At 45.3% G+C, this 25788-nt stretch overlaps 1 protein-coding gene and 1 pseudogene across 1 annotated transcript in view; both read left to right on the forward strand.

Moving 5' to 3' along the window:
- LOC124720196 (uncharacterized protein C6orf132-like) overlaps window positions 1–25788 on the forward strand; it is a 71554-nt gene that overhangs the window by 45607 nt on the left and 159 nt on the right. Inside the window, exon 8 of the mRNA XM_047245520.1 lies at window positions 16980–17264. Within this exon, the coding sequence (XP_047101476.1) occupies window positions 16980–17264 (285 nt within the window). The remainder of the gene's footprint in view (window positions 1–16979; window positions 17265–25788) is intronic.
- On the forward strand, window positions 2991–3108 carry LOC124720570 (annotated as a pseudogene).

A 25788-nucleotide genomic window follows, 5' to 3' on the forward strand; every position in this document is an offset into this window, starting at 1 on the left:
CGATGGGGTGTGTAACCCGAATCTTACCGAAATACACGGTCATCCGTAATTGTTCATTATGTAGGTTACCACTGGGAATCTACACTAAAAAACCTGACCAGTGCTGGCAGACACGCCCTGCAAGAGTTTATGTACGAACGTAATTGATATCTACATCTACATCGATACTCCGCAAATTACATTTAAGTACCGTGCAGAAGGTTCGTCGAACCAGCTTCACAATTCTGTGATATTCCAATCTCCTATGGCGCGTGGACAGAACGAAAACCTATACCTTTCCGTATGCGCTCTGATTTCCTTTATTTTATCATGGTGATGGTTTCTCCCTATGTAGGTCGGCGTCAACAAAATATTTTCGCATTCCAAGGAGAAAGTTGATGACTGGAATTTCGTGACAAGATTCCTCCGCAACGAAAAACGCCTTTGTTTTAAACCCAAATCTTCTATCATTTCGCGATAATACAAAACGTGCTGCCTTTCTTTGAACTTTTTCGATGTACTCCGTCGATCCTATCTGGCAAGGATCCCATACCGTGCAGCAGTATTCTAAAAGAGGACGGACAAGCATAGTGTAGGCAGTCTCCTCGGTAAGTCTGTTACATTTTCTAAGCGTCCTGCCAATAAAACGCAGTCTTTGGTTAGCCTTCCACACAACAATTTCTGTGTGTTCCTTCCAATTTATGTTATTCGCAATTGTAATTCCTAAATACTGTGAAATTTACGGCCTTTAGATTTGACTCATTTATCGTGTAACTGATGTTTAACGGATTCCTTTTAATAATCATGTGGATGACCTCACACTTTGTTATTTAGGGTCAACTGCCAATTTTCGCACCATAGAGATATCTTTTATAAATCGTTTTGCAATTTGTTTTGATCTTCTGATGACTTTACTAGTCGACAAGCAACAGCGTCATCTACAAACAACCGAAGACGGCTGCTCAGATTGTCTCACAAATAGTTTGTATAGATAAGGAACAGCAAAGGGCCTATAACACTACCTTGGGGAACGCCAGAAATCACTTCTGTTGTACTCGGCCGGCCGCGGTGGTCTAGCGGTTCTAGGCGCTCAGTCCGGAACCGCGCGACTGCTACGGTCGCAGGTTCGAATCCTGCCTCGGGCATGGATGTGTGTGATGTCCTTAGGTTAGTTAGGTTTAAGTAGTTCTATGTTCTAGGGGACTGATGACCACAGATGTCAAGTCCCATAGTGCTCAGAGCCATTTGAACCATTTTGTTGTACTTGATTACTTCCCGTCAGTTACTACGAACCTCTCTGACTGGAAGTGACAAATCGAGTCACACAACTGAGACGATATTCTACAAGCAAGCAATTTCGCTACAATCCGCTTGTCAATAGCACTCAACACTTCATGCGAGTAAAGAGCTAGTAGTGTTTCACAAGGACGATTTTTTTCTAAATCCGTGTGACTGTGTGTCAATAGACCGTTTTCTTCGAGGTAATTCATGATGATCGAACGCAAGGTATGATCCACAATCCTGCTGCATATTGACGTTAATGATATGGGCCTGTAATTTAGTGGATTACTCCTGCTAACTTTCTTGAATATCAATGTGATCTGTGCAACTTTCCAGTCTTTGGGTATGTCGAGCGAACGGTTGTGTGTGATTGTTAAGTATGGAGCTATTGCATCGGCATACTCTGAAAGGAACCCAATTGGTATACAGTCTGGACCAGAAGACTTGCTTTTATTAAATGATTTAAGTTGCTACTTCTACATTACTCATGTTGGCAGCTGTTCTTGATTCGAATTCTGGAATATTTACTTCGTATTTTTTCGTGAGCGCGTTTCGGAAGGCTATGTTTAATAACTCTGCTGTGGCAGCACTATCTTCGATAGTATCTCCATTGTTAACGTGCAGAGAAGGCATTGATTGTTTCTTGCCGCTAACATACTTCACATACGACCAGAAACTGCTTGGATTTTCTGCCAGGTTTAGAGACAAAGTCTTCTTGGAGAAATAATAAACAACCAGTCAGTTGCAAAACAGAGAGTTTATTGACCATGATATCAGCCGTTATAAAAAGGCCGCCTTCGGTAGGAAATAGTGATAACCTTGTCAGGTTAATAGTGAACAATATGTAGTTACGAACACAAGAGTTATTCATACTTACAGGGTTACATGTTATGTGACGGAGGTACGTAAAAATATGTCCCAAAAGTGTCAGTGAAATATAAAATTTCACCTCCATAAAAAACCATCCAGAATATGGCAGTTGCTATTTAGTATTTCCCCACCAATATACGGCTACTGCACTAGCGTTACGTAAGCTAAGGAAAGATTTTAGTAAGAGAGGACACTGGTGGTTTTCGCAAAGAGGGTGTCCAGTGGTGAATGAAACATTATCGTTATTAACCTGCTCAAAACGTTAAAATTAGAAGTATGGCGTTAAAAACCGGATCATATTGAGCTGTGTACGTATTTAAAATTAAGAAAACGGCAACAGGAATTAAGCTGGTGTGTAGAAAAGTCATTCTGGCAACAACAAATTACGTAAACTATGAGAGAGTATAAATAGAAGACAATAGTAAAAAGACTGGGAAAGACACGGGGGGCAAGGTGGAGAAGGGGGGACTGGGAAAATGTGGGAGTAGAGGGGATGGAGAAGGAAGGGAGGCGAAGGTGATAAAAATGTATATAAGCAACAAATGTAACATATACTGTGAACACCCAAACCTCTGGAAATACATTTACATCACAATGCAGAAGAAATCCATGTACTATTAGTATGTACAGACGAGACAGTAGTCATCTGGAAGATAGAATCCACATTTCTCCCTTCTATCCTCCCCCCCCCCTCCCAGTCTTTTTGCTATTGTTTTCTATTTCCACTATCTGACCACTTAATTGTCTTTTTCCCATTTTCTTGATTTTAAATTTGTACACAGCTAAATATGGTCCGGTTTTTAATCCCAGCCATGTGTAAAAAATCTTTAGACTTGATTGTATATGTAGGTAGTAATAATGCCAACGGCCTTGCCGCAGTGGTAACACCGGTTCCCGTCAGATCACCGTAGTTAAGCGCTGTCGGGCTGGGCTAGCACTGGGATGGGTGACCGTCCGGTCTGCCGAGCGCTGTTGGCAAGGGGGCTGCACTCAGCCTTTGTGAGGCAAACCGAGGAGCCACTCGACTGAGAAGTAGCGGCTACGGTCTCGTAAACTGACCTACAGCCGGGAGAGCGGTGTGTTGACCTCTGCGTGGCCCTCTATATCAGTATCCAACGACGCCTGTGGTCTGAGGATGACACGGCGGCCGGTCGGTGCCGTTCGGCCTTCATGGACTGTTGGGGAGGGGTTTTAGTTTTAGGTAGTAATAATGATAATGTCGTGTGGGCCAGCGGATTGGATGGAAGTCTTTGTTTTGACGTCACTTTGGCGACTTGCATGTCCCTAAACTTACTCAGTTGCCCGGCCAGGAGAAAAGGAGCTACAGTTGAATTTGGAATCCAAAATACGTGTCATTTCTGGCGCCTTCTCACATGTTGAGAGGTGAAGACGAGGTTAAAACGAAGATTGAAAAACCTGTGTTCCAAAATGAAGTCGATTCCGTGACCTATGCCTTTTCAGGCACATTTTCTCTACTGCTAGACGAACAGGTATGTAAAAGGGACCTTCAGTAAGTAACACAATACGTTTTTTTACGAAAGCAAATTGATTTTATTGAGTATTCCGGTACACCATATCATTCCCCACTGTTTTGGCTACAAAACCTTATTTTCCAACATATCTACATCTCCATCCATACTCGGCAAGCCACCTAACGGTGTGTGGAGGAGGGTACTTCGAGTACCTCTATCGGTTCTCCCTTCTATTCCAGTCTTGTATTGTTCGTGGAAAGAAAGATTGTCGGTATGCATCTGTGTGGGCTCTAATCTCTCTGATTTTATCCTCACGGTCTCTTCGCGAGATATACGTAGGAGGGAGCAATATACTGCTTGACTCCTCGGTGAAGGTATGTTCTCGAAACTTCAACAAAAGCCCGTACCGAGCTACTGACCGTCTCTCCTGCAGAGTCTTCCACTGGAGTTTATCTATCATCTCCGTAACGCTTTCGCGATTACTAAATGATCCTGTAACGAAGCGCGCTGCTCTCCGTTGGATCTTCTCTCTCTCTTCTATCAACCCTATCTGGTACGGATCCCACACTGCTGAGCAGTATTCGAGCAGTGGGCGAACAAGCGTACTGTAACCTACTTCCTTTGTTTTCGGATTGCATTTCCTTAGGATTCTTCCAATGAATCTCAGTCTGGCATCTGCTTTACCGACGATCAACTTTATATGATCATTCCATTTTAAATCACTCCTAATGCGTACTACCACATAATTTGTGGAATTAACTGCTTCCAGTTGCTGGCCTGCTATATTGTAGCTAAATGATAAAGAATATTTCTTTCTATGTATTCGCAGCACATTACACTTGTCTACATTGAGATTCAATTGCCATTCCCTGCACCGTGCGTCAATTCGCTGCAGATCCTTCAGTATTTCAGTACAATGTTCCAGTGTTACAACCTCTCGATATACTACAGCATCATTCGCAAAAAGCCTCAGTGAACTTCCGATGTCATCCACAAGGTCATTTATGTATATTGTGAATAGCAACGGTCCTACGACACTCCCCTGCGGCACACCTGAAATCACTCTTACTTCGGAAGACTTCTCTCCATTGACAATGACACGCTGCGTTCTGTTATCTAGGAACTCTTCTATCCAATCACACAATTGGTCTGATAGTCCATATGCTCTTACTCGGTTCATTAGACGACTGTGGGGAACTGTATCGAACGCCTTGCGCAAAGAACCACGGCATCTACCTGGGAACCCGTGTCTGTGGCCCTCTGAGTATCGTGGACGAATAGCGCGAGCTGGGTTTCACACGATCGTCTTTTTCGAAACCCGTGCTGATTCCTACAGAGTAGATTTCTAGTCTCCAGAAAAGTCATTATACTCGAACATAATACGTGTTCCAAAATTCTGCAACTGATCGACGTTAGGGATATAGGTCTATAGTTCTACATATCTGTTCGACGTCTCTTCTTGGAAACGGGGATGACCTGTGCCCTTTTCCAATCCTTTGGAACGCTACGCTCTTCTAGAGACCTACGGTACACCGCTGCCAGAAGGGGGGCAAGTTCCTTCGCGTACTCTGTGTGAAATCGAACTGGTATCCCATCAGGTCCAGCGGCCTTTCCTCTTTTGAGCGATTTTAATTGTTTCTCTATCCCTCTGTCGTCTATTTCGATATCTACCATTTTGTCATCTGTGCGACAATCCAGAGAGGGAACTACAGTGCACAGCAGTGCATAGTCTCGGAGTTCAAGGTCATGGCCTTACGCCGTCATACTGGGATTGGGGGAGGGGGATGGGGGGGGGGTGGCGTGGGGGGCCTGTATCCCTGCAGGGCACAACTCTACTGGTGGACCTAGGAGCCAACGTCTTGCTGTATAACCAACCTCCCAATCATCCACATACCGCTCCCGACGTAGTTAAATTGTGATCCGAGCGATCAGCTCAAATGAGAGTGTGCGCACGTTCGAACATTACAGGAGTCATAGCGGCAGATCGGACAGATTTTTGTCCGGGCTTGCTGCCATGGTGACAGCGCCTCACCCAACGACTCACCGTGCTTTTGTTCACTTGCACTTCTCCGTAGACATTCTGCAAGCGCCCATGGACATCTGCGATGCTCAGGTTTTCTGCCGAAAGAAACTCCGTGACAGCTCTCTGCTTTGAACGCACCGCCGTAACAGGCGCCCTTTTGAGGGTTACGTTTAGAATCGCCATTTGCTGGAACTTCTTGAAACTATAGGGACTGAACAGAGAATATTCCTCGATGCGCCACAACTAATTCTGCTTTTTTTTCCCCTCCACCAACGTTGGTCGATAATGAAAATGTTGCATTACTTATTGAATGCCCCTCGTAAATACGAGGTGCATTCAAGTTCTAAGGCCTCCGATTTTTTTTCTAATTAACTACTCACCCGAAATCGATGAAACTGGCGTTACTTCTCGACGTAATCGCCCTGCAGACGTACACATTTTTCACAACGCTGACGCCACGATTACATGGCAGCGGCGAAGGCTTCCTTAGGAGTCTGTTTTGACCACTGGAAAATCGCTGAGGCAATAGCAGCACGGCTGGTGAATGTGCGGCCACGGAGAGTGTCTTTCATTGTTGGAAAAAGCCAAAAGTCACTAGGAGCCAGGTCAGGTGAGTAGGGAGCATGAGGAATCACTTCAAAGTTGTTATCACGAAGAAACTGTTGCGTAACGCTAGCTCGATGTGCGGGTGCGTTGTCTCGGTGAAACAGCACACGCGCAGCCCTTCCCGGACGTTTTTGTTGCAGTGCAGGAAGGAATTTTTGTTCTTCAAAACATTTTCGTAGGATGCACCTGTTACCGTAGTGCCCTTTGGAACGCAACGAATAAGGATTACGCCCTCGCTGTCCCAGAACATGGACACCATCATTTTTTCAGCACTGGCGGTTACCCAAAATTTTTTTGGTGGCGGTGAATCTGTGTGCTTCCATTGAGCTGACTGGCGCTTTGTTTCCGGATTGAAAAATGGCATCCACGTCTCATCCACTGTCACAACCGACGAAAAGAAAGTCCCATTCGTGCTGTCGTTGCGCGTCAACATTGCTCTGCAACGTGCCACACGGGCAGCCGTGTGGTCGTCCGTCAGCATTCGTGGGGCCCACCTGGATGACACTTTTCGCATTTTCAGGTCGTCGTGCAGGATTGTGTGCACAGAACCCACAGAAATGCCAACTCTGGAGGCGATCAGTTCAACAGTCATTCGGCGATCCCCCAAAACAATTCTCTCCACTTTCTCGATCGTGTCGTCAGACCGGCTTGTGCGAGCCCGAGGTTGTTTCGGTTTGTTGTCACACGATGTTCTGCCATCATTAAACTGTCGAACACACGAACGCACTTTCGACACATCCATAACTCTGTCACCACATGTCTCCTTCAACTGTCGATGAATTTCAATTGGTTTCACACCACGCAAATTCAGAAAACGAATAATTGCACGCTGTTCAAGTAAGGAAAACGTCGCCATTTTAAGTATTTATAACAGATCTCATTCTCGCCGCTGGCGGTAAAATTCCGTCTGCCGTACGGTGCTGCCATCTCTGGGACGTATTGACAATGAATGCGGCCTCATTTTAAAACAATGCGCATGTTTCTATCTCTTTCCAGTCCGGAGAAAAGAAATCGGAGGCTTTAGAATTTGAATGCACCTCGTAGTTCCTCAATAGGCTTTGATTAGCATCTTTTGATTGCACTGACTTAGAAGCTTAAATTATTTACACCGCCAAGGGCCCGAAGACCTTAGTATTTTACATTAATTGCAACTTGATATTTCTACCCGTTCCTGAGAAAAAGGAGTCAGGACAGACACAGACAAACAGACACGCGGGCAACAAATGGACAAAAAAATATATTTTTTTTTTTTAGTGTGATAGAATTGCAAATTAGTATTTTACGGAGCTTTTCTTTCACTTGTCTGTGATACCTTGCTTCTTGTCAAATTTTATGATCCTATAACTTATTGGGAAATACCCTACTGGTTTTGATGAATGTGTTTGTGGGTGTCGAAATATGTGGCCTACGTGTAAATGATCCTATCTTTTCATTTTATTGGCTTAGAAGCTGAAATTTTTCACGCCGCCTAAGGACCTTGTATCTTAGTACTAGACCGTGCTAAAGGTAACGCCTCCGAAATTTTTACGTGAACATGGTAAAGCTTTTTAAACAAGACAGTCTTTATTACTGTCATTCTTTGATGTTGCAAGTGAGGGGAGATATGTGGATTGTTGATTTGACACACGTGTGGATAAAAATTTTCCGTCAAAATCGTAAGTTCTCTTTACTGGTTACCGCTTTCGGCTCATAACCGAGCGATCTTCAGATCTAAAAATACAAAAAAAATTTCATATAAATATAGAAAAATATTATTCCAGAATGAGAATTTCACTCTGCAGCGGAGTGTGAGCTGGCATGAAACTTCCTGGCAGATTAAAAACTGTGTGCCGGACCGAGACTCGAAAGACAAAGGTCCCGAGTTCGAGTCTCGGTCGGGCACACAGTTTTAATCTGCCAGGAAGTTCAATAAAAATTATTTTCAGTAGCCCAATTTCCGTCGTTGTTGTTGTCTTCAGTCCTGATACTGGTTTGATGCAGCTCTCCATGCTACTCTATCCTGTGCAAGCTTCTTCATCTTCCAGTACGTACTGCAACCTACATCCTTCTGAATCTGCTTAGTGTATTCATCTCTTGGTCTCCCACTACGATTTTTACCCTCCACGCTGCCCTCCAATACTAAATTCGTGATCCCTTAATGCCTCAGAACATGTCCTACCAACCGGTCCCTTCTTCTAGTCAAGTTGTGCCACAAAGTCCTCCCCAATCCTATTCAATACCTCCTCATTAGTTATGTGATCTACCCATCTAATCTTCAGCATTCTTCTGTAGCACCACATTTCAAAAGCTTCTATTCTCTTCTTGTCCAAACTATTTACCGTCCATGTTTCACTTCCATACATGGCTACACTCCATACAAATACTTTCAGAAACGACTTCCTGACACTTAAATGTATACTCGATGTTAACAAGTTTCTCTTCTTCAGAGACGCTTTCCTTGCCGTTGCCAGTCTGCATTTTATATCCTCTGTACTTCGACTCTCATCAGTTATTTTGCTCCCAAAATAGCAAAACTCCTTTATTATTTTAAGTGTCTCATTTCCTAATTTAATTCCCTCAGCGTCACCCGACTTAATTCGACTACATTCCATTATCCTCGTTTTGCTTTTGTTGATGTTGTCTTATACGCTCCTTTCAAGACACTGTCCATTCCGTTCAGCTGCTCTTCCAAGTCCTTTGCTGTCTCTGACAGAATTACAATGTCATCGGCAAACTTCAAAGTTTTTATTTCTTCTCCATGGATTTTAATACCTACTCCGAACTTTTCTTTTCTTTACTGCTTACTCAATATACAGATCGAATAATATCGGGGAGAGGCTACAACCCTGTCCCACTCCCTTCCCAACCACTGCTTCCCTTTGATGCCCTTCGACTCTTATAACTGCCATCTGGTTTCTGTACAAATTGTAAATAGCCTTTCGCTCCCTGTATTTTACCCCTGCCACCTTTAGAACTTGAAAGAGAGTATCCCAGTCAACATTGTCAAAAGCTTTCTCTAAGTCTACAATTTCCGTTATGGAATACATACCAATGTAACGCAGTAAACTACTCTTCTATTGGTATGCATTGCGTAATAGAAACTCAAGTATCGAATGTAATTCTCATTGTTCACATTTTACACGCAGTTTTCTACCATTTTAGATCAGAGGATGGCTCAGTAATAAGCCGAAACCGCTAATCAGTACAGAAAATTTTCGATTTTGGCCTAAGATTTTTAGTCCACACGTGTTTCGAACTTTATTAACGTTACACAACTTTATTGTTAGTGTTTACGTGTTTATTTGTTAACCTAGTAATCTTGAAAGCGGACACATTTCTCCCAGGGAGAGAGACCAGATTCTTCATGCCGTCGCGGTAGGATGTTTATTGACGCAGCCATCGCCTCGCATCTGCTTGCGCCGATTCATCACTACCGAAGGGAAGTCCTCGAAGCTGTTCTTTTAACTTATGCACACCGCTGAAAATCGGATGGCGCAAAGTCGACGTCAGTGAACTCTATGCGTCTGCGACACGTGGACGCCAGCCACTGTCAAAATACTGTACAATAACGAAAAGTCGTTGCTCTTAGGAAAGCGACATTCGTACCAAGCACTGAACTGCGCAATGCTATCGACGTCGTGAGTTCTGCCCGTTACAGCAACTTCTCCATTTGTTGTCGATAGCAACAACAATGCTATTCTGAGGTGGTTGACAGAACGGATGTGATGCAACTCCTGTTCACAGACACAGACAGCCTTTTGCATGTGTACGACTTTTTTCGATCGCATTGTATTGCATCCCAAAGCAAGGACTCTGCGATGGGGACGGTGGATATGTACGAACACGGAACATAGACAAATGCAATGTATTGTGAATACGTAGAAACAAGGATCTTTTATTGTATGATTATATGACAGCGGAACAAACATTGGTAGCAGTTACTTCTGTAAAATATCTGGGAGTATGCGTGCGGAACGATTTGAAGTGGAATGGTCATATAAAATTAATTGTTGGTAAGGCGGGTGCCAGGTTGAGATTCATTGGGCGAGTCCTTAGAAAATGTAGTCCATCAACAAAGGAGGTGGCTTACAAAACACTCGTCCGACCTACACTTGAATATTGCTCATCAGTGTGGGATCCGTACCAGGTCGGGTTGACAGAGGAGATAGAGAAGATCCAAAGAAGAGCGGCGCGTTTCGTCACAGGGTTATTTGGTAAGCGTGATAGCGTTACGGAGATGTTTAGCAAATTCGACTGGCAGACTCTGCAAGAGAGGCGGTCTGCATCGCGGTGTAGCTTGCTCGCCAGGTTTCGAGAGGGTGCGTTTCTGGATGAGGTATCGAATATATTGCTTCCTCCTACTTATACCTCCTCCGAGGAGATCACGAATGTGAAATTAGAGAGATTCGAGCGCGCACGGAGGCTTTCCGGCAGTCGTTCTTCCCACGAACCATACGCGACTGGAACAGGAAACGGAGGTAATGACAGTGGCACGTAAAGTGCCCTCCGCCACACACCGTTGGGTGATTTGCGGAGTATAAACGTAGATGCAGATGTAGATGAATCTCATCAGAACGTCTATTTACTACTGACACGATCCACTGGTTCTCCACATCCATTAGGAAACTTCCTGATCCATTTGGGGTATCGTCGCTGTAACGTTCTTTAAAAAAAGCTTTTTTTTCGATAATTTTTTGGGCATAAGGAAAGGTGGTAGAGACGCAATACGTCGGGTAGTTATTGAGCTTATATTTAAGTATGTTACAAAAAAGTTTTGTCGGAAAATATAAGAAAATGGCGAAAATGCATAAATTCTCCCGAGAAATGTTGAATTTGAGGCGATCTCTGACACGCACTATAAATGGTTCCAGTCTGAATCTGGAAAAAAGGGGGGGGGGGGGAGGGGAGAAGTCTGTGTAATCTACATGGGTGTAGATAGCGAACCACACAGCGAATTTTATAAGCATTGGATTTTTGTGTAATTGGCGAGTGTTTGAATAAAGTCGTTCAATTTTCGCGAAAAAACGAGAACATTTGTCAGTAAATATTGTTTGAGTAATCTAAAATCCCCTTCGTGGTGTTGTTTCAAAGTTGTGGTTACATTTTCAAATAAAAAGACTGAAAATTGTTGGAGTTTTACTGCATGCCGATTTGAGAAATCGTATTTCGAGGACAACGCGTTTCAAGTTCTGAAATGTCTTACGGACATGAACAAAAGAAAAAATTCTACTTTTTGGAAACTCTCGCATTAATCTGCTATCACAGGACTGACCTGTCGTACAGTACCGTTCCGACTGATATCGCATCCACTATTTTCTCGTAGGACGATTGAAATACACTACTGGTCATTAAAATTGCTACACCAAGAAGAAATGCAGATGATAAACGGGTATTCGTTGGACAAATAGTCCCCAGCTCGCGGTCGTGCGGTAGCGTTCTCGCTTCCTGCGGCCCGTGTTCCCGGGTTCGATTCCCGGCGGGGTCAGGGATTTTCTCTGCCTCGTAATGACTGGGTGTTGTGTGATGTCCTTAGGTTAGTTAAGTTTACGTAGTTCTACGTTCTAGGGGACTGATCACTATAGACGTTAAGTCCCATAGTGCTCAGTGCCATTTTGCTTGGACAAATATATTATGCTAGAACTGACATGTGATTACATTTTCACGCAATTCGGGTGCATAGATCCTGAGAAATCAGTAGCCAGAACAACCACCTCTGGCCGTAATAACGGCCTCGATACACCTGGGCATTGAGTCAAACAGAGCTCGGATGGCGTGTACAGGTACAGCTGCCCTTTCGGCTTCACACGATACCACAGTTCATCAAGAGTGGTGACTCACGTATTGTGACGAGCCAGTTGCTCGGCCACCATTGACCAGACGTTTTCAATTGGTGAGAGATCTGGAGATTGTGCTGGCCAGGACCGCAGTCGAACATTTTCTGTATCCAGAAAGGCCCGTACAGGACCTGCAACATGCGGTCGTGCATTATCCTGCTGAAAAGTAGGGTTTCTCAGGGATCGAATGGAGGGTAGAGCCACGGGTCGTAACACATCTGAAATGTAACGTCCACTGTTCAAAGTGCCGTCAATGCGAACAAGAGGTGACCGAGACGAGGAACCAATGGCACCCCATACCATCACGCCGGGTGATACGCCAGTATGGCGAATGACGAATTCACGCTTCCGATGTGCGTTCGCGATGTCGCCAAACGCGGATGCGACCATCGTGATGCTGTAAACAGAACCTAGGTTCATCCGAAAAAATGACGTTTTGCCATTCGTGCACCCAGGTTCGTCGCCGAGTACACCATTGCAGGCGCTGCTGTCTGTGGTGCAGCGTCAAGGGTAACCGCAGCCACGGTCTCCGAGCTGATAGTCCGTGTTGCTGCAAACATCGTCGAACTGTTCGTGCAGACGGTTGTTGTGTTGCAAACGTCCCCATCTGTTGACTCAGGGATCGAGACGTGGCTGCACGATCCGTTACAGCCGTGCGGATAAGATGCCTGTCATCTCGACTGCTAGTGATACGAGACCGTTGGGATCCAGCACGGCGTTCCGTATTACCCTCCTGAACTCACCGATTCCATATTCTGCTCAGTCATTGGATCTCGACCGACGCGAGCAGCAATGTCGCGATACGGTAAACCGCAATCGCGATAGACTGCAATCCGACCTTTATCAAAGTCGGAAACGTGATGGTCCGCATTTCTCCTCCTTTCACGAGGCATCACAGCGACGTTTCACCAGGCAACGCCGGTCAACTGCTGTTTGTGTATGAGAAATCGGTTGGAAACTTTCCTTATGTCAGCACGTTGTAGGTGTCGCCACCGGCACCAACCTTGTGTGAATGCTCTGAAAAGCTAATCATTTGCATATCACAGCATCTTCTTGCTGTCGGTTAAATTTCACGTCTGTAGCACGTCATCTTCGTGGTGTAGCAATTTTAATGGCCAGTAGTGTAGCAGTCGTTGCAATTCCACGAACGCACTAAACTTCACAATTCGGGTTTAGTGCTACTAGAAACAGGCGCATTGGTAGAACGATTTGACAACTGATTTCATATGCGTTCCGTATAAACTTACTACTTGGTGGAACGTCTCCTGGGCTGTTTGGAGAAGCAATAATTATTGCGAAGCGTAAGCCTCGAGTACTTTGTACCAGCAACGAGATGTCTGCCGTGCACGTTTTACGTGTCACGTGTTGAGAACTAATAGAGAAAACGGGAAGAAAATTTATAATCCTATGGCTGAATCCGTAATTCACATCAGAATCCTGGCCACTGTCTTTTAAAGTTCTTAGCAGAATCCCCGAGTCCTTCCGAACTGCTCTCGGCCTAATATTCCTTCATTGGACCCTTTGATGACCCAGTGTTTCGGAGCTGCGTTAGATTCTACGTTTTCGTAATGTTTCTGCCCGAGTACACTTTCTTACCACTCACTCTTAACTATATACTGTAAGATAAGCTATCGAAAGTCAATACTGCACACAAAAATCAAGCATCGTTCCTTTGTTTTTTTCCTACTTTTGCTAACGCCCAGCTAACGTATTATTAATAACTATTGAAAATATTATATATGAAGATAGTAACTGTTCCCGAAAGAACAGATACCATTGATGACCGTGCAGCTTATCTAGAATAAATGATAATTAATCCAAACCCTCAGCTGTGGACAGCAATTAGGTACATTACGTATGTAGATTGTGGACAGTTGGGAATGTGGGTCTCACGGGAAGCGTGCAAGGGATAAGTCCCTGCAGTCGCGCTATTCATCTGTGTCCTCGGTGGCTCAGATGGAGATCCCGGGTTCGAGTCCCGGTCGGGGCACACGTTGTCAGCTGTCCACATCGAGGTATATCAACAGCACCTGTCGGCAGCTGAGGGTTTGGATTAATTATCATTTATTGACAATATTGTCGGAAATCGACGGCGATCTGGTGGATAATTGATATACTAGTCAGTCTTTATCTCAAAGACTTATTAGAAACTTAGAAGTACACGTCAGATGCCAACTGGTTTCTTTTCGATCGAAACTTATCTTCAGACCATCTCGACAAGTCTTGAGCAGAGATGACGGCGAAGCCCTTGTAGTGTCGCGGGACGCCATTCATAACTGGGTAATTACTCTCCAGTAGGTATAAAGATTACCAAACTATCATTTTAATAAGTCATGGTTGCAGAACGCTAAAGCGAATTATTTACAGACAAATGGAAAAACTGGTAGAAGCCGACGTCGGGGAAGATCAGTTTGGATTCCGCAGAAATGTAGGAACGCGCGAGGCATTACTGACCCTATGACTTATCTTACAAGATAGGTTGAGGAGAGGCAAAACTACGTTATAGCATTTCTAGACTTGGAGAAAGCTTTTGACAATGGAATAGTCTCTTCGAAATTCTGAAAGTGACAGGGGTAAAATACAGGGAGCGAAAGGCTATTTACAATTTGTACAGAAACCAGACGGCAGTTATAAGAGTCGAGGGACATGAAAGGGAAGCAGTGGTTGGGAAGGGAGTGAGACAGGGTTGTAGCCTCTCCCCGATGTTATTCAATCTGTATATTGAGGAAGCAGTAAAGGAAACTACAGAAAAGTGTGGAGAAGGAATTGAACTTCAGGGAGAAGAAATAAAAACCACGGACTTTGCCAGTGACATTGTAATTCTGTCAGAGACAGCAAAGGACACGGAACGGAGTGGACAGTGTCTTGAAAGGGAGATGTAAGATGAACATCAACAAAAGGAAAACGAGGATGATGGAATGTAGTCGAATTAAATCAGGTGATGCTGGGGGAATTAGATTTGGAAATGAGACACTTAAAGTAGTAGGTGAGTTTTGCTATGTGGAGAGCAAAATAACTGATGATGTTCGAAGTAGATCATGACTGGATCATTACGGCATTAGTATTGGTGGGAAGTTTTGGGGGGGGGGGGAGAGGAAGGTAAAAATCGTAGGAGGAGGCCAAGGGATGAATACAGTAAGTAGATTCATAGGGATGTAGGTTGCGGCAGTTACTTGGAGATGAAGAGGCTTGCAGAGAACAGGGTAGCATGGAGAGCTGCGTCAAACCAGTCCTTGGACTGAAGCCCACAACAACAAAAAAACAATCCAATCTCACTAAATGCTACTATTATGACATTTTGTATTTTTCTGTAGACCAATTCAAAGGTGCGTAAATAATGGCGAAACGCATCACTGGTAGCTAATAAAAAATCTTATCACTGCAACCAACACTGCTTGTTTCTTAATATAATACATACTGGTTGCTGTAGCAACCCTGTTATGAAGTGGAAAAAGTTCTAGATTTTCTGTCACGTGTTGTGGAAGGTTGGAAAACTCTTCAGGGGGGTAGGGCGTCAAACGGGCCGACTTGGATCAGCAGAGGCACCACAGGACATTTTAATTTCTACTGTCTATAGTTTTACGAATAAATTCATAAAACTTTGTCAGCATGACCAGGAAGGACTCAGGATTCACACTCATTGCAGTAGAAGTTCGAAAACACATCAAAATAAATTTTTTTAAGTGCGAAATTTCGTTTTTTCTTCACTTACTAATGGCTGCATTTGTTGCTATAGGTACACTTTCCTTCATAAGTTAGAGAGATTCTTCGATGAATTTTGCACATCATACATACCATATTCACAGGTGTATGAAACTCTAGAATTTATTTAATTTATGAAAAAACGAATGAACTGTTATATTTTAAACTTCATGTTTAGGGAAAACACAAAATTTATAGTTAATTACCTCAATTTTTGCTACAGTTTTTAATAGAATTCGAAAATTGTAGAGTTTCATATACCTTTAAGTATGGTTTGTATGCTGTGCACAATTCATCGAAGAATCTCTCTTACTTATGAAGAAAAGTGTACCTATAGCAACAAATACTGACATTAGTAACTGAAAAAAAGGTGAAATTTCACATGTAAAAAACATCATTTCGTTGTGCTTTCGAACTTCCACTGCTATGTGTGTGAATTCTGAATGCTTCCTGATCATGCTGACAAAGTTTTATGAAATTATTTGTAAAAGTATAGACAGTGGAAATTAAAATGTCCTGTGGTCACTCTCCTGCTCCAAGTCGGCCCGTTTGACGTCCTATCCCCCTTAAGCCAATAAAAAATTAATTTTTTGAAAATTCTACGGTTGTTTGACTCCTTAATTCTTTAATATTACACATCACAGTAAGGATACGTCGATGGATACAGCACAGACGAACAGGTAGTGTGAGGTACCTGTTGTCGGAACATCAGCACTTTTTAGTGCCCGATGCGATCCACTGCCTCGGCATTCTTTAGTGAAGTACACAATCCCTATCAAGGATCATTGTCTAGTGGCTAGCATTTCTGCCTCTGGAGCAGGTTCGATTCCCAGCTGGGTTAGGGATTTTCTATCGCTGGGGACTGGGTGTTTGTTGTGTTGTGCTCACCATTTCATCATCATTTGTGACGGGCTGGATTGGACTGTGTAACTATTGGGCTGTGTAGCTATTGCACCGTGTGACTATTGGACCGTGTGACTATTGGACCGTGTGACTATTGGACCGTGTGACTATTGGACCGTGTACAGACGCTAATGACCGCGCAGCTGAGCATCCCAGAAATCGAACATAATCATCATCACCCCTAGGAAGGCTATTCTAAAGAACAGGATCGATATGGACTAGATGCAGGAGCTTGGTCGTGGTCACTCTTTAATAACTTGTATGATCCACTAGGTGTTGATATCATTTAATGAAGTATCCAAACCAGTTAACACTGTTCCCATCCCACAGCAAGGATGCAGCGACGGACACGGCGGAGATGGACGAACTGGACGAGCTGGAGGAGGTGTCTGCAGGGAGGGTGATGCCACCAAGGGCGAGCCCCCCGGGGGCGGAGGCCCGCCACACGCCGCCCCCACCAGACGTCCCCGCAGTCCCCGCCGCCCCAGCCGCCCCCAGCACCAAAGCAGTACCACCTCACCCCATCACCAATGGTGAGTACTGCCCTTTATACTGCCTGTCCAAGTTACCTTCACCACTGGCCCCCGTGGACTGGAATCGGCACGAGTGCCAACCGTGCACCCAAATCCTCTCTCCTCCACACAAACCCCCAACTGCAACTACCACCGTACCCGGCCAGCTACTTCATGCTGTGTGGCGGAGGGTGCTTTCTGTGCCACTGTCATTTCCCGCCTTCCTCTCCCCACCATCCTCCCTGTTCCAGTTGCAAATGGTGTGCGGGAAGACCGAATGCTGGTAAGCTTGCAAATGGACTAAAATCGCTCTAATTTTATCTTGACAGTAGCTTTGCGAGGTGTGCACTGACAGAAAAGAAATCAGAATGCCAAGGAAGAATTGTTCGGCATAAAGGCAAACGACGCTTTGCTCAGTGTAAGGACAGTAAACATTGGACGACTGAACAGTGGACCGAGCGAGGTGGCGCAGTGGTTAGAACACTGGACTCGCATTCGGGAGGACGACGGTTTAATCCCGCGTCCGGCCATCCTGATTTAGGTTTTCCGTGATTTCCCTAAATCGCTCCAGGCAAATGCCGGGATGGTTCCTTTCAAAAAGGGCACGGCCGACTTCCTTCCCCGTCCTTCCCTAATCCGATGTGACCGATGACCTCGCTGTCTGGTCTCCTTCCCCGAAACAACCAACCAACTGAACAGTGGAAAAACGTTGTGTGGAGTGACGTATCACGGTACACAATGTGGCGACCCGATGGCAGTGTATGGGTATGGGGAATGTCCGCTGAACGTCATCTGCCAGCGTATGTAGTGCCAACAGTAAAATTCGGAGGCGGTGGTGTTATGGTGTGGTCGTGTTTTTCATGGAGGGGGCTTGCACCCCTTGTTGTTTCGCGTGGCACTATCACAGCACAGGCGTACATTGATGTTTGAAGCACTTTCTTGTTTCGCACTGTTTAAGAGCAATGGGGATGGCGATTGCATCTTTCAACAGAATGGAGAACCTGTTCATAATGCACGGCCTGTGGCGGAGTGGTTACCTGACAATAACATTCCTGTAATGGACTGACCTGCACAGAGTCCTGACCCGAATCCTATAGAACAAGTTGGGGATGTTTTGGAAGGCCGACTTCGTGCCAGGCCTCACCGACCGACATCGACACCTCTGCTCAGTGCAGCACTCCGTGAAGAATGGGCTGCCATTCCCCAAGAAACCTTCCAGCACCTGACTGAGCGTATGCCTGCGAGAGTGGAAGCTGTTATCGAGGCTAAGGGTGTGGCAACACCATACTGAATTGCAGCATTAGCGACGGAGGGCACCACGAACTTGGAAGTCATTTCCAGCCAGGTGTCCGGATACTTTTGATGACACAGTGTGCAAACAAAACTGAGTTGCTCTTTTATTCGATGCATTATTTGTAATTGTCGTTTTAGTCTAATAAATGCTAAAAAGCCTTAAGACCCCGATATTCATTTTGAAACTCTCAGTACTTACTGAGGTGGCAGGAGTCACGGGATACATCCTAATACTGTGTCGGACCTTCCTTTGCCACCGTAGTCCAGCGACTCGACCTGGTACGGAGTCAACAAGTTGTCGGAAGACCTCTGCATACTGAGCCACGCTGCGTCTATGGCCGTCCATAAATTGCAAAAGTGATGGCGGTAATGGGCACGAACAAACCTATCCATTATTTCCCATAAATGTTGGGTGGGATTTGTGACGGCCGATCTGGGTGGCCAGATTATTCGATATAATTCTCCGGAATGCTCTTGATCCAGTTGCGGTCAGATGTGGCCTCGTGACATGCTGCATTGTCATCCAATAAAATTCCACCGTTGTTCACTAAGATAAAGCCCACGAACGGCTGTAAACGGTCACCAAGTAGCCGAACATAACCATCTCCAGTCACTGATCTGTTCAGTAGGAGCAGACGGACCAGCCCGTTCCATGTAAACACAACCCACACCATTATGGACCCACCACAGCTTGCACGGTGCCTCGTAGACAACCTGGATCCATGTCTTCGTGGGCTCTGCGCCACACTCGAACCCTACCATCAGTCTTACCAACTGCAACTGGGACTCGTCTGACCAGGCGAGGGTTCTCCAGACGCTTAACGTGGTGGTCGTCGTCATCATCATGGTCGTCGTCATCATCATGGTCGTCGTCATCATCATGGTCGTCGTCATCATCATGGTCGTCGTCATCATCATGGTCGTCGTCATCATCATGGTCGTCGTCATCGTCATGGTCGTCGTCATCGTCATGGTCGTCGTCATCGTCATGGTCGTCGTCATCGTCATGGTCGTCGTCATCGTCATGGTCGTCGTCATCGTCATGGTCGTCGTCATCGTCATGGTCGTCGTCATCGTCATGGTCGTCGTCATCGTCATGGTCGTCGTCATCGTCATGGTGGTCGTCATCGTCATGGCTGTCGTGGTCATTGTCGTGGCTGTCGTGGTCATTGTCGTGGCTGTCGTGGTCATTGTCGTGGCTGTCGTGGTCATCGGCGTGGCTGTCGTGGTCATCGTCATGGCCGTCGTCGCCATCATCATGCTCGTCATGGTCATCATCATCATGGTCATCATCATCACTCATGACAGTGGCTAAGGTTGGATTGTAAAAAAAAATTGACTGTGTGAAAATTGGTACTTCGTATGGGCGCTGATGACCGCGCAGTAGGGTGCCCCACTAATCAATCACCATCTCACCATTATGCAAACACCATCAGCTTGCACAGTACTTTGTTGACAAATTGGACTTCGTAGGGTCTGCGGTACGCTCTAACCCTATCGGCAGCTCCTACTAGCTGAGGTCGGGACACGTCTGACGATGCCACGGTTTTCCAGTAGTCCAGGGTCCAACCGACATGGTCGTGAGCCCAGGAGAGCGGTGGCAGGCGATGCTGCCACAGACCATTAACGCCATATTACGCAGCACTGTCCTACTGAATAGGTTCGTCGTATGTCCCGCACTGATTTCTGCGGTTATTTCACACGGCGTTGCTTGTCTGTCAGCATTTACAACTGTACGCAAACGCCGCTGTTCTCGGTCGTTAAGTGGAGGCCGGTCGGTCGCTGTGTTGTCCGTGGTGAGAGGTAGTACCTGAAATCTCGTATTCTCGGCACACTCTTGACACTTTTGGATCTCGTACCCCTGACGATAGTATACTGACGTGTTCCATGACCTTGGAGATTTGCTCCTCAATTTGGTCCAACGGAACTTGACGTGTAAATAAATAAATAAATTTCCAAACTGGAATGTCTCATGCCTCTAGCCCCAACAACTATTCCACCTTCGCAGTTAGTTAACTCCCGTCACCCGACCATAATCACGTCGGAAACCTTTCCACACGAATCACCTGAGAACAAATCATAGCTCCACCAGTGCTCTGCCCTTTTATTTCGTGCGTACGCAACACTACCGCCATCCAAGTTTCTATCCCATGCCTTTTGTGATGGAGTGTATTGTGAAGCGTAATGTTCCTAAAACATTCCCTTACGATACGCCCATAAACCTACTTTTATGTCTGACAGTTTCTCCGCTTTCTGGATGGATCATTTCATCACGATTCCTTATTCTGCTTCCTGTATATACACTCACGCTCATAAATTGAGGATAATGCTGATACGTGGTGAAACAACGCTCTGATGGGCGGTTTGCGGGTTTAAATCACCTCGGGGTATGAGCGTGCGGTGCATTTGACCTGCGGTCGTCGCACGGTGGCGCTGGCAGCAGTCCACATGCGCAGAGGTGTGTTGGAGCATGTCAGAGTACGGTGCAGCGAGTAAGTGTGCAGACGTGCTAATGGTGACTGTGTGTTGAAAATGGCTAAAAGAATATTGATGACGTTATGTAGGGTAGAATACTAGGGCGACTGGAGGCTGGTCAAACACAGCAGGTCGTAGCACGGGCCCTCCGTGTGCCACAAAGTGTGATCTCAAGATTACGGCAACGATTCCAGCAGACGGGAAACGTGTCCAGGCGCTACAGTACGGGACGTCCACAGTGTACAACACCACAAGAAGACCGATATCTCACCAACAGTGCCCGCAGAGGGCCACGGAGTACCGCAGCCACTGGAACACTTGTCTCCAGACACACAGTCTACAGACTACTGCACAGACACGGTTCATTCGCCCAGAGACCTGCAAGATACATTCCACTGACCCTTGGTCACAGGAGAGCTCGTAAAGCCTGGTGTCAAGAACACACTACATGGTCATTGGAACTGTGGTCCCAGGTTATGTTCACGGACGAATCCAGGTATAGTTTGAACAGGGATTCTGCAGGGTTTTCAACTGAAACAGGAACCAGATACCAACCCCTTAATGTCCTCGAAAGGGACCTGTATGGAGGTCGTGGTTTGATGGTGTGGGGTGGGATTATGATTGGTGAACGTACACCCCAGCATGTGTTTGACAGAGGAACTGTAACAGGTCAGGTGTATCGGGACGACATTTTGCAGCAGTATGTCCGCCTTTTCTGGGGTGCAGTGGGTCCCACCTTCCTCCCGATGGATGATTACGCACGGCCCCACCGAGCTGCCATCGTGGAGTGGAGGAGTACCTTGAAACAGAAGGTATCAGGCGAATGGAGCGGCCTGCCTGTTCTCCAGACCTAAACCCCATTGAACACGTCTAGGATGCTCTCGGTCGACGTATCGCTGCACGTCTTCAAACCCCTACGACACTTCGGGAGCTCCGACAGGCACTGGTGCAAGAATGGGAGGCTGTACCCCAGCAGCTGCTCGACCACCTGATCCAGAGTACGACAACCCGTTGTGCGGCCTGTGTACTTGTGCACGCTGATCATATCCCATATTGATGTCGGGGTACATGCGAAGGAAACAGTGGCGTTTTGTAGCACATGTGTTTCTGGACGGTTTTCTCAACTTACCACCAATACTGTGGACTTACAGATCTGTGTCGTGTGTGTTCCCTATGTACCTATGCTATCAGCGCCAGTTTTGTGTAGTGCCACGTTGTGTGGCACCACATTCTGCAGGTATCCTTAATTTATGAGCATGAGTGTGTGTATATACCACCAAGATGTACCAACAAATTAATATTGTTATTGTTGTTATTATTATTATTTCTTTCCTTACTCAGACGTTATGTCTGCTTAAAAATGGAAATTGACGCAGACCTTGATCAAGCGTGACTTCCTTTTAACTGTACGGTATATGTTACATTGCATTTAGGAACTTTTGGGCAATTGATCATCTATCAATTATTACAGACTTCTGTAGTTGTATGTATATGTTTGGAAGTAGCTGTATTGCGTTAATGTACTGGTGGATATTGTGTGGTATGATCCCTGTAGTTGATAGTGTAATTGATATAATGTCAATTTTATCCTGATTCCTCAGCCAGTTTGATGTATGATTCTTATTATTATTATTATTATTATTATTATTATTATTATATCCTTCTAAAGAAGTTTGGTCTGTTGTAACGATGCAAGTGTATGGAGAAAGATTAGAGAAAACAAAATGGCATACAGCTACTGGCTGGCGCATTCGTATCCAATGCGACAGGCTCGCAAAACCTTTAGCCTCGATTTCAGGAACGAATATCAGAAGTAAATCATTCTAGAGCAGCTTTCATTACGCGGAAAATGAGCGTAGCGCATAATCCGTCACAAGTTATTCCTTTCCCGGTCTCTTAGTTAATGAAATACTGCCAGCGGTCGTGAACCTTGTTGGAGGTCGCACAATGCCTTTGTTTTCGTGTGTAGCTGTCGTCACCAAAGCTGCCTCATCGCCCTCAAGCGGGTCGACGTCTTCGTCATCATCGACTTCTACCTACCGCAAGCTGACGGACCTGTTTGCTCGTCGTTCGCAACAGCAGCAACAGCAACAACAGCAGCAGCAGCAGCAGCAGCAGCAACAGCAACAACAACAACAACAACAACAACAACAACAACAACAGCAACATGACACTGGTTCCGGTATCGCGTCTGCCACAGCGTCGAAGTCACCCTCCGCCGAACACCTGCCTGCCGCCGCAGCAGGTCAGTAACGTTAAAGCCCCCGTAAACAATCAAACATTTTGTCAAACTTAACTGTGCATGTCAAATATTTGACCGCGCGCGGTGCTGCTTGACGTGCTTGTCAAGCATAGAGCGTAATTGACGTGTATGCGAGAAATTTTGACTGAGGAAAAGGTTGACAAAATGACAGACCTTGTTTGTGTCGATGATTCGCCGCATGTGTTTAGTGAAAAATTGTTGCATTACCGTATATCTCAATATATGGCGAGTTTCCACAATCACGGAATCTACGATCAAGCATAAAAACAAAGCAGCACTGACAGTTACCAAAATGCTACACGTACCACGTGTTTCCCAACCACATTCTTACGCAGGAACAGGTTATGAACAAAATCGACATAATACGCATGACATACAAGCGTAAGTGCAATGAAATGAAAAAAAAATCCAAGTTCTCCGCTTCTTCTATGGACGATGTGGGCCATATGTCCCCACACTGTGGTATTTTACTGAGCCGGTGTTATAGGACCAAGAAGAAGAAAGTAAATTTTCGCATACTTGCGTCTTCTTTTCCAGAGTGTGGGCGAAACAACTCAAAACAAGTTATCAAACGTTTCGCTGTCCATCCGCAGAAAGCTGATATATTCATCAGGTTCTGAGTTTAACATTTCCATTAACAGATTTTTATGTGTACAAAGGACCTGGAAGAGCAGTTGAACGGAATGGACAGTGTCTTCAAAGGAGGATATAAGACGAACATCAAGAAAAACGAAACGAGGATAATGGAATGTAGTCGAATTAAATCCGGTCATGCTAAGGGAATTAGATTAGGAAATGAGACACTTAAAGTAGTAAATGAGTTTTGCTATTTGGGGAGCAAATACAAATACAGTACAAATATAACCAACATTTTAATTTTATAAATAATTTTTTTTTTCGGAATATACGTTGCAGGAAATGCGATTCCCTAAAATCCTTCTACAACACAAGTCAAATTGATCTGTAAAGTCTTGCTATGTCATGCAAAGTATTTCGCCGTCTCCTTACACAAACCATCCGCTGCTACATGTGTACTGAGGTTGCTTTTGTTATGGCTGTGCTGCTCACCAAATATTATTGCCTGTACTGAGAGATAGCGTTCCAGCTGATATACTTATCGTCTAATTTTTCGTAAACTACTAGGTGAAAAAAATCTGAAGAAATTTGATTTTTACATGTCTTACAGTCTGATATCTTCACACGATCAAATTAAGTAATACATTACACGAAATTTTAAAGACTTTGCAGAGGTGAAAATATATAGCGTTAACTTCGTGTATGATAGATTTTAGCTCCTACATTGCAAGGAATGAAATGAAGATAATATATCGAAATTTTATTTATAATTGAGAGCAGAATGATAATTTGTTTCGTTCCAGAGTTATTCGGTCTTATATTCTGAGGAGAGTCACGCACGATGCACCAATTAACAGCCTTGTGCATTGTGAATCGTGTGGTCATAACAATCGCCGTATCTCATAAACGGTTCAAGATATCGAAACGAGGTTTACTGCAAATGATAGCACACAGTGGGACATGCATGTTGTACGATAAATACTCGAAACTGTTTTTATTCGCCGAAATATCGACGTAACTCGACCACTGCAGTGAGACATCGGCAGCCCAGGTCGCATTCAAGTGTCCATAGCACTGTAATAAGTTCCAAGTGGCGTGTGTATACATGCTCACAGCACCTGGGGAACTGTGTAGCACGATGTGCATATACGCCCACAACACATGGGGAACAGGGTAGCAGGATGTGTACACACATCCACACACATGGGGAACAGGGTAGCAGGATGTGCACCCACATCCACACACATGGGGAACAGGGTAGCAGGATGTGTACACACATCCACACACATGGGGAACAGGGTAGCAGGATGTGTACACACATCCACACATATGGGGAACAGGGTAGCAGGATGTGTACACACATCCACACACATGGGAACAGGGTAGCAGGACGTGTATACACATCCACACACATGGGGAACAGAGTACCAGAACGTGTATACACACCCACAGCACCTGGGGAATGGGGTAGCATGACGTGTATACATGCCCACAGCACCTGCTGCGGAATGGCAGAGCATGACGTGTATAAATGCCCACAGCACCTGGGGAGTCGCATGCCTGGACATGTATACACATCCACAGCACCTAGGGAACGGCATAGTATGACATGTATACACACCCACAGCACCTGGGGAATGGGGTAGCATGACGTGTATACATGCCCACAGCACCTGGGGAATGGGGTAGCATGATGTGTATACATGCCCACAGCACCTGCTGCGGAATGGCAGAGCATGACGTGTATAAATGCCCACAGCACCTGGGGAGTCGCATGCCTGGACATGTATACACATCCACAGCACCTAGGGAATGGCATAGTATGACATGTATACACATCCACAGCACCTGGGGAATGGGGTAGCATGACATGTATACACATCCACAGCACCTAGGGAATGGCATAGTGTGATGTGTATACACACCCACAGCAGCTGGGGAGCAGTGTTGCAAGACATGTATACACACCCACAGCAGCGACAAGCTTAAAAGTCTACAATTACCTCTAGTGTGACTAGCA

Source organism: Schistocerca piceifrons, chromosome 11, assembly GCF_021461385.2.
Source record: "Schistocerca piceifrons isolate TAMUIC-IGC-003096 chromosome 11, iqSchPice1.1, whole genome shotgun sequence".
NCBI classification, from domain to species: domain Eukaryota; kingdom Metazoa; phylum Arthropoda; class Insecta; order Orthoptera; family Acrididae; genus Schistocerca; species Schistocerca piceifrons.